We start from the raw sequence: 10473 nt of genomic DNA, 5'->3' as shown, positions 1-10473 counted from the left end.
TTTTTATCCAAGCTGTATTGATTCCCTATCACTAGGACATGCACTGCAGTCAATTTCTATGCACTCTCCACCAGTCCACTGAATCTCCAGACCAACTTTAGCTACTTACTTATACTTAACGAATATATGCAAAGCATGTGATTTTCACTTCTATGCACAATTATTACTTGATTATGGTCAAGTGATGCATTTTCACTTTTGAAAAAAAAATGTGAATTGGCATAATTTAGTTTAACATTGGTGTAGGTAAGTTGTACCCTTTTCTCCCCACAACATTTTCCCCATCCTTGTATATCCCCTACCATATAACATGGGACCTCAAATTACTATCCAGCTGCGGAGCTACAGCCCCAAAACCTATGGCATAAGCAATTAAAGTTTTTAGTATGTGCTTGCCAACTAACTGGCAATATGGTAATCTATGAGCACCGTTATCATCATTAGCGTCCTATATTCTTGTGACCGTGCCGTAAATACACCAAGCTAGTAATTGAGTTTTAGGTGCATACCTACGTAATTCTTTATTTACTAGTAGGATATAAAAAAGAGCAGTTCGATGTACGAAACATTTGAACGCAGGGTCGGGGAGGGCTGCACCCAAGGGGTGTGAACCCCAATGCAAGTATCAATGACTGATTTCACGGCTTGAATTAGTAATCTATTTACTAACAGGATATTAGCTGAAAAAATCAAACTAGGTGGTCAAGCAAACTATGTATCAACATATTCAATTTTTTGGATATCCCCGCATTTTCTTGGTGAAATAGTTAACTACTTTTTAACTGTGTTAATTAGAATGAAGAAATTTGGAGTTTGAGAATCAAACCTTTTAGTGTTTGATCCCAATTCGGATATCGATATTTAATATTTTCAAATAAAATTCACATTATTCGAAATTAAATAAAAAAATTAGAAATCAATTTTTTTACAATAAATAAATATACTTAAAATGGAGTATATGATAAATTTTTAGTAAAAGAGGAGTGTTGTTTTTTCAAATGGTTATTAATAAGAGTATCATATAAATTGGACCGGTGGGAGAAATAAACGATCTGTCACCCGCCAAAGCATGATTTCAAAAGTTCATTGCCCTGCACTTAAAACACTTGCAGTAGCAAATCAAATGCACCCAAACTACAGGAAAACCTTCTCTCATATATTCCAAGAATGTGCAAAACAATGCACCCAGGAACCAGGCAAGCAAGCCCATGCTCGGATGATAATATCTGGATTTCAACCCACTATTTTTGTCACTAATTGTTTGATTCAGTTGTATATAAAATGCTCCAATTTGGGTTATGCTGATAGAGTATTCGATAAAATGCCTCTGAGAGATACAGTTTCTTGGAACGCCATGATATTTGGGTATTCTATGGTTAGTGATATGGAGAAGGCAAAATTGATGTTTGATTTGATGCCTGAAAGAGATGTAATTTCTTGGAATTCTATGATCTCGGGGTATTTGCAACATGGTAATTATCAGAAATCAATTCGAGCTTTTATGGAAATGGGAAGAGATGGTATTGCTTTTGATAGAACAACTTTTGCTGTTGTTTTGAAAGCTTGTTCGGGTCTGGAAGATTCTATGTTAGGGGTGCAGGTGCATGGGATGGTGATCAAGTTGGGTCTCGCTACTGATGTGGTGACGGGGAGTGCAATGGTGGATATGTATTCAAAATGCAAGAGGTTACATGGGTCTATATGTTTCTTCAATGAGATGCCTGAAAAGAACTGGGTTTCTTGGAGCGCTTTGATTGCAGGTTGCGTTCAAAATAATGAGTTTGCTAATGGATTACAGCTGTTCAAGAAGATGCAAAAAGAAGGGGTAGGGGTGAGTCAATCTACTTATGCTAGTCTCTTCAGGTCTTGTGCCGGGTTATCTGACTTAAAATTGGGGTCTCAATTGCATGGTCATGCATTGAAAACTGATTTTGGATCTGATGTCATTGTAGCAACTGCCACATTGGACATGTATGCCAAATCTAATAGTCTGTCTGATGCTAGGAAGGTGTTCAACTTGTTGCCAAGTCATAACTTGCAATCTTATAATGCCTTAATTGTTGGGTTTGCTCGAGGTGATCAAGGATATGAAGCTGTATTAGTATTCAAGCGTTTGCTGAAGTCTTATCTTGGGTTTGATGAAATAAGCCTATCTGGTGCATTTAGTGCCTGTGCAGTTTTCAAAGGGCATTTAGAGGGAATGCAGATACATGGGGTAGCTTGTAAGACTCCCTTTTGGTCGAATGTTTGTGTTGCAAATGCCATTATGGACATGTATGGCAAATGTGAAGCACCACGTGAAGCTCGGCGTTTATTTGACGAAATGGAAATAAAAGATGCAGTGTCTTGGAATGCAATAATTGCAGCTTACGAGCAGAATGGACATGAGGATGAAACTTTGATACTATTTTTTCGGATGCTTCAGGCAAGGATGGAACCAGATGAATTCACTTATGGTAGCGTTTTAAAGGCCTGTGCGGCTCGTCAAGATTTGAACATTGGCATGGTGATTCACAATAGAATCATAAAATCAGGGATGGGGTTGGAGTGCTTCATTGGGAGTGCTGTAATAGATATGTACTGCAAATGTGAAAAGGTAGAAGAGGCAGAGAAACTTCATGAGAGAATGGAGGAACAGACAATTGTTTCTTGGAATGCAATCATATCGGGCTTCTCATTGCGTGAACAAAGTGAAGAAGCTCAAAAATTCTACTCTAAAATGCTGGAAGAGGGAATAAAACCTGATAACTTTACCTATGCAACAGTTCTTGATACTTGTGCCAATCTAGCTACTGTTGGGATAGGAAAGCAAATTCATGCTCAAATTATAAAGCAAGAATTGCAATCGGATGTGTTTATAACAAGCACTCTTGTTGACATGTACTCGAAGTGTGGAAACATGCAGGATTCCAGATTGATGTTTGAAAAAGCACCAAAAAAGGATTTTGTGACATGGAATGCTTTGGTTTGTGGCTATGCACAACATGGTCTTGGGGACGAGGCTTTGCAGATCTTTGAAAAGATGCAGCTTGAGGATGTTAGACCAAATCATGCAACTTTTCTTGCAGTCCTAAGAGCTTGTGCTCATATTGGGCTTGTTGAGAAAGGTCTGCAACACTTCAATTCAATGTCGAATAACTATGGATTGGATCCTCAATTGGAACATTACTCATGTATGGTTGACATACTAGGGAGGGCGGGCCAAATTAGTGAAGCTCTGAAGCTTATTCAGGACATGCCTATTGAGGCTGATGATGTGATCTGGAGAACTCTACTTAGTATGTGTAAGATGCATGGAAATGTGGAGGTAGCAGAAAAAGCAGCAAAATTTCTCTTGCAATTGGACCCTGAGGACTCATCTTCTCATATACTTTTGTCAAATATTTATGCTGATGCAGGAATGTGGAAAGAAGTTGCCGAAATGAGGAAAGTGATGAGGTATGGTGGGCTAAAGAAGGAGCCAGGTTGTAGCTGGATTGAGATCAAGTCTGTGCTACACATGTTTCTTGTTGGGGACAAAGCTCATCCAAGATGCAAAGAAATATATGAAAACCTTGACGCATTGATATATGAAATGAAGCGAGCTTCTCATATACTAGATGACGAATTTTTGCTCAGCTGTGAGGCCACAGAAGACGAGCATGAATACCTGTTTCCAGAATGTGCAGTTTCTTGTTTTAGACCAATTTAGTTGGGAACCTAAATCTGGCTGTGATGGCGATTAGCTAGGGAAAGAAGCTTCCCTCAGGTTAACCCAAGCAAATGATTCGGCCAGATTGGGGATAGTCAAGACTGATATTAAGCTGGACGTGCTGGACCCCATAAGAGGAAGAATTATCTATTTATTAGCCAATCCTTGGACTTCACTAGAATATCTTCTGGCCTCAACCAAATTATGGGCACACCCCGTGGAGAACACGAAGGAAAATGAAAGATTGAGAAAATTGTGTTCCAGATTTGTTCACCTACAAGATGTGTGAATAACTCTATGCCAGTTCGGCAGTTCCAAAGGAATGCTTCAAAAGACAATTTGTAGAAACCGTAAGATGGACTCTACCCCCAAGCACTAACTTTCATAGAAAGGAACTATGCAATAAAGCCAAACTGCGGATTCGTTTGCAGCCAATAGTACGTATATTTATGCACAATAGATTAAGCATTAATTCCTCGTTGAGATGCTATTTCGATAAGACGAGTAAAGTACATCAAAATCATCTCATAATCTTTACAAGAATGTATATCTCTTATAAATAGCAAGCTGAAACTTGCAGGCGCTAAACTTCTTAGTAAAGCAATAAAGGTCTGATTTACACCCCTTGCCAAATTTTACCTTATCAAATCAGACCATCGCTTAGATCATGAAACTGCTGTCAGACTATCGCTCAGATCAAGAAACTGCCTTTGTACGGTTGAATACCCTGAAAAAACATGTGAAGATGAATTAAACATTTGAGAGGATAAAGTTGGAAATAGCAAACTTGTGCTTTCATACTCCTGATGTGATCTGAATAATCATACAGTTCCTAGGTACATTTATACAAATAAAATAAGGAGATCTACAACGACAGCGATGCTAGACAATTTATAGGCATGGCTACTCAATCATAGACTAATTCTCGGGGTACTTAGGGGTCGATAAAAGGAGGTTCTATGACTACAAAAATGGGCATTCCATTGCTGGTTTTAGGCGTATAATTAAGGCTATATCTATATGTTGGTTGGCTAGTTATCTTATAATAGTTGATCGGATCGCAAAGTGATCAAGCTTTAATCCTATTCAGATGAACTAATCCTATTAAATATAGGTGGCCGTCCAATTTTTGGGGAAGTGAACTTACTCCATGATCCATATGCTGGCAAGCTAACATACTGAGGACATGACCCAGAAGAGAGTCTGTCACTTCTAATGATAAATCCACTTGCACAGTCACGAGGCTGTAAAAGAAACAAGAATTAAAGTACCGTTTCACTTTAATGCAAGAAATGGGAGTTTTGGGGATGATATTCTGACAATAGACAATTAGACAATGTTTTGATAATAAATTAAACAAATAGAGAATTAGAGATAAGATTAACCAAGCAGAGATTCAGAACTAAGAAGTCGTTTAATATGCTAACAGGAAAGATGAAAGAAGTTGGAATGGAAATCGTGAGACAGTAGGCATTGTTTTGTGCACAGTAAATTAGACATAAGATTAACCATGCAGAGATTCAGAATTAAAAAAAAGTGTTTTATCTGCTAACAGGAAAGATGAATGAAATCGGAATGATCGTGAAATCGTACACATCTAAATTGTATACTCATGATATCTACTGGTTGCATTTGGATAAGGAAAGAAGTTAACAAACAAGAAGTGTACTATTGAAGGACATAATAATTTATGTCGTAAACTAAACAATGACAAACATATTAAGTGAGGCATCAACATCACCTTATAAAATCAAGTAAAGCGGCATTAAGAAAATCTTGCAATAATTTATTCAGAGGATTAGAGAGAACCAACCTGGAAATCCTTATAGAAGCATATCCGAAGTTCCTCCACATCATCACCCGAGCATATCAACTCTGGAGTTGCATGGAAGGCATTTTGAATGGCAGTAATGATGCCTCCCAGTGGATATTTCTCGGAATTTGACGGTACATACCCAGCTTCAAACAGAACTCCCTGGTTAATTTCAATTTTTACAATGATGGTCAGCTACCAGTCAAATACACTATGCAATTATATGAGTAAGAGGATGAACATATAAGTTTTCAACAAAATGAAATGAAGTTGTACTGACCTTTTAACAAGAAAAAGAACATGGAATGCTAAAAGAATGTTAAGTAATTCAATGTTTCAACATACCCAGAAAGTTATGATTCAGTTAATTAAGAAAGAATTCAGCACATATGCGAGAAGTTCACCATTTTCAACACTCTGTGCCAACTTACAAAGTCCAACTGCTAACCCTCTAGGTATATTGCTATGAATAATTTCCAGCAGGCTGCGGTATACGTTACCACAAACTTGTATATCTGATATTGTAGATGATCATCTATTTAAAAATTCATATCAGCCAAGAGAAATTTTCTTAGGAAAGAAACTGATAACATCCGTGATTTAAGTTTTCATATAATATACGAACCAAGTTATTCAAGATGAGCTATAAAACTGCTGTTGCGTCTGATACATCTAATAATTTCATGGCCCCAATACTGAATATATGCAAATAAGTAACTGAATCAAAGTTTAGAATCAATAGAAAATATACAAGAAGGCAAACTTTATTGCAGTAAATAAATAGAATAACAATCAACTTACAGTGACATTATATTTGAAGTAAACATTCAAGGTCGTTAGGAAGTACTCATACTCATCATGGACAACAGGATAAGAACATGTCCCGTGTTTTTCTGCAAACAATGACATAAAATTATGAAAGATCACACAACATATAGAGAACATCATTTACCAGGCTGAACTTTGTCCCTATTAAGTTTTACAAGTGTAACAAACACAAAATTTTGAGCTTTGGGTTGCAGTTGGTAGACTGGTAAGGCCCTTAATCTCTCCATATCATCCATATTACAGTTAGGTGCTTGCTTAAGAATTAAAGGACAGTATGTCCTTCTGAAGTATTTTAAGGGTTCTTTTTGGTTGCCAGACAAGAGAGAGGATAAAGAGCGGATAATGGTATCCCACATTTAGTGGCAAATAACACCCCCAGACTGGCCTTAACTTTGGATTAATTATCTGCAAACTTTCATATGATATTGTCCCTTTTTTTTTTGGGGGGGGGGGGGGGGGCGCTAATTTTAAAGAAGAAAAGGAATATGTAAAATGAGAATGTACAAGAACGTAAACTTTTAAGGTAATTAATATCCAGGAAAAGAAGGAACCTATATTGTTCAGAGATGTCAGCAATAAGGTCCTTTCTATTTTGTAAATCCTTCTGGTAAGTAAAGAATCTTGCTTCTCTTTTTAATCAAACTTATATAATAGCTCAAAGCCATCAATTGTCTTGCGAGGTATTATAAACTGAATATAAAATAAGGCAAAGAGTGATTACCCCACTGAAAATGAATATCCCCAGGGTCAGATACAATAAACGAGAGGACATGTTAGTTCCTTGAATTGTATTGAATTCTTTACAAATCATATAGTACAAGTAACAATGAAAACCACCTCATGAGCCCAAAATGTTCCTTTTCCATGATGGCAATTTGAGACGGCCTCACAACTAAAAGAAGGCCAGTACTTCCTCAAGGGTTTGAGCAATGTTGAAATCTACAGAATGAATGGATATATAAAGCTCATAACACAAATTATTTCAGAGTCAGTATTGATGAATATTTATATATGAATAGGCAGTAGAAAAGGGATACACCATTAAAGCTGAAGAAGTATAAGCTTCTTTATTCAGTCTCAATGCTGAATTCTCAATATTCTAGTTAGATCAATGGAGTAAACATTAACAGTTCCACCAATTATTTCTCTCTTCAAACAGATCTTTATCTAAGCAGTTAACAGTTCCACCAATTATTTCTCTCTTCAAACATTCCTCGCAGAATAAAAGGGTGGTGCGCGGAAAAAAGGCTAGCAATCTACCTCTTTCTTATCAAATTGGGGACCAGAACAGCAAGCAGGCCAAGTTTCATCATTGTAATCAGCCCAAAGTCCATCTGCAGTACAATAAACCTTATTCATATATATCCAGCTCTCACAATACACAACAAGGAAAAACATAAATATGCATCCTTTCCAATCAGAGCACGACTTACGAATTGTGAATTCGGATGGCAAGTTCGAGCTGAAAAAATACAAAAATAAAAAAAAGAAAAGAAAAGGTAAGCCTCATTCTTTAAATATTATCAAATGAGTTTAAGTTCAACGCACTGATGGTGAACAAAATGATTGCACCTATTAACTAATTAAAGGTAAATCTCAGATAAATAATTAAAGGTAATCTGGTAAAAATGGTAAGTAACTAACATGCTATCACTAATTGAAAGTGTAAAAGAATATCTACACTGTCATTTTATATATAACTTAAATCCTTATCAAATATTCTTACAAAACGCACAATTAGCTTATTAATTTACTAAAATTCGTTAGATATAATACAATTACAACCTGAGAAAAAAATCGAAGGCAAAGTGAAAGAAATCAATCGGTCAATTAACTATGCGTTACTATCTGTAAACGGAATACAGTCCTATGATTTACCGGCAACAGGCATTGGAGGAACAGCAGCGAGTTGTATTGCGGCAAGCGGTGGCTGGCCAAAGGAGAGAGAGTTTGAAGTAATCGAACTGTCTCTGATGTACTCCGCTTCGCTTTCGTAGTAATCCTTCTTCTGCAACCCAACTACAGTTGATTCGTATAAGACAAAATGCTACGATAAATATAGCTAGCAATTGCATACAGAGAATCGCTTTAATTGGAGGCGTAGCCATTGCTCTAGCTCACTACTATGAAGGGAAGAACGGCGGAGTTTGGATTGTTGACGTTAGGTAGTTAACGGACGAAGTATTAGCTGTAGATTTGGGGAAAACGTAAAATTCAATTTGAATGCGACTTATACATGTAATGGGACTCAATTTGAATGCGACATATAAGTCGCAATCTGGAATGCGTTATAAATCGCGAGAGCGGCGAATTGTCTTCTTAATTTAGCAGATGACGGAGACCTCTTTAAAAAAACAAGTATAGGGTAACATAAATAGGAAACACAGTCACGACATGGTGTTAAATGTTAATTAATAATACTTCTAGTCATTTACCCCAAAAATAAAAAAAATACTTTTGGTCCCTCGGTTAACTAGTGACTTTTGTGCTTGTAATATTTGACCAAGTATATTTAATCTTTAATTAATTTATTTGTGCACTTTTTATTCCTTTGCTTGTGAATATTTACAAATTTATTGATTTATTAACCGTTCTACCAGTTTAGTACTCATGTAGTAGGTTAAGATTTTATCGATAATCCGTATTTGAGGATTGTATAGTTCCAGAAAATACTCAATTATATTAAATTTCCTATATAAAAGGACAAAAATACATATTTTAATTAGTTGAAGGTTAAATGTACTAATTCATGTACAACAAAGATCGAAGTCACAATTTGGCAATAATTAAGGGACAAAAAGTGTTATTATCACATAAATTATTACCATGTCACAAATAATAACACCTAATAATAGGTTCCCTTTTTCTCTCAGTAAAATTTCTAAGTTAGGGTTTATTCCAACTCAAATTTGACGAAGCCTACCATAAATTAGCAAACCCTTAGCCCTGAATTAATCTCTACATTTGATTGTTACTTCAGGAGATTTTACAACTGAAGAGCATACAAGATTCGTGCTTCACAAAACATAATTTATCTATTGGATATCCATTTGATCGAGTAAGCTCGTCCTCATGAGTCATAATTAACCATTTGAGTTATGTGTGTAACGATAATACTCTTTGAATTTTGAGATTAAGATGTTCGATTGATACACAAATGTGTGAAATTACAAAATGTTGGGCTACAAATTATAATGCATAAGTTTTTTTCCTTTTTTGTGTGATGTTAGTTACTTTAAGTGGTAATTAATTGCAGTTTAAAATTTCATATGTAAGTTTATTGACGTTTATAATATTTTATTATTACTTTGGATCAAGAAAGTTGATGTTATTGTTTAGGATTAAAATTGTCAATGTTGTTTAACTTTATTTTCAATGATCCCCTATGCTATAATGTGATGGTCGCCTATATTATAAGAGGTTTTAAGCCTACAAGACCTTTTACAATGTTGAATTTAAGAAAATGTCTTTTTAGATCTCTTACGTGTAAAAGAAAGATCTCCTGTGTGTAAAAGTAAATCTTCCATGTGTAAAAAAAAGAGGTAGGGTCATAAAACTAAAAACAAGTTTATAAAAAGCCAAAAAACCAATTGACCCGTTGCAATTTCACGCGTGAAATTGCAAGAGATACCCATATGATACATTAGGAGCGATTACAAGTTGGATCAAGTTATTTAAATGGTATGTAATTTAATACCATTAGATGGGTTGTGCCCGTGCTGTAATGTTCGATACCGTGGTTCGTGTTATTTTGCATAACTGTGAGATTACCAAAAAGGTTTTAGCTGACAAAATATTTTCATTCTTGTGCATGATCAAGCACTTAACACAACAATATCACTGAAAAGGAGTAGTAGTATCAATCTGATGAAATATTCAGAATATAAAAATATTTCAAATTCATTAAGGAACAAACTTGGTCAGAAAATTCAACTACCTTTATGTCTCAACTATGGTCAAAGTAACTTGATTCTAATTGAAATGAGAAACTAATTTTTAATTACACAGTGGAGATGCCTCTGAAGTCTGAACTTAACTAAATTTTTCGTTGCAAACAAGCAAAGAAAGGTACTCTTTACATACTTCCATCGTTTTCTCTGTCTAACTGGTATGGATCTCTAATTGAGTTGTGGTTTAGTTA

At 35.7% G+C, this 10473-nt stretch overlaps 2 protein-coding genes across 2 annotated transcripts; one reads left to right on the top strand and one right to left on the bottom strand.

Annotated features, from left to right (window-relative positions):
• Positions 1–986: 986 nt before the first annotated feature.
• LOC107804666 (pentatricopeptide repeat-containing protein At3g02330, mitochondrial-like) lies at positions 987–4214 on the top strand. The gene has a single exon (XM_016628589.2). It carries the CDS (start codon positions 1070–1072, stop codon positions 3689–3691), a length of 2622 nt encoding a protein of 873 aa, XP_016484075.1. The 5' UTR covers positions 987–1069; the 3' UTR covers positions 3692–4214.
• LOC107804667 (ribonuclease 2) lies at positions 4153–8673 on the bottom strand. Its single transcript, XM_075244587.1, has 9 exons — positions 8211–8673; positions 7766–7794; positions 7593–7666; positions 7170–7271; positions 7054–7057; positions 6306–6397; positions 5505–5666; positions 4839–4935; positions 4153–4418 (listed from the first exon to the last, which is right to left on the bottom strand). Exons 1-9 carry the CDS (start codon positions 8438–8440, stop codon positions 4357–4359), a joined length of 852 nt encoding a protein of 283 aa, XP_075100688.1. The 5' UTR covers positions 8441–8673; the 3' UTR covers positions 4153–4356.
• Between the last annotated feature and the right edge of the window lie 1800 nt (positions 8674–10473).

Source organism: Nicotiana tabacum, chromosome 22 (genome assembly GCF_000715075.1).
Source record: "Nicotiana tabacum cultivar K326 chromosome 22, ASM71507v2, whole genome shotgun sequence".
Taxonomy (NCBI): Eukaryota; Viridiplantae; Streptophyta; class Magnoliopsida; order Solanales; family Solanaceae; genus Nicotiana; species Nicotiana tabacum.
This window is presented reverse-complemented; position numbering and strand designations above follow the sequence as displayed.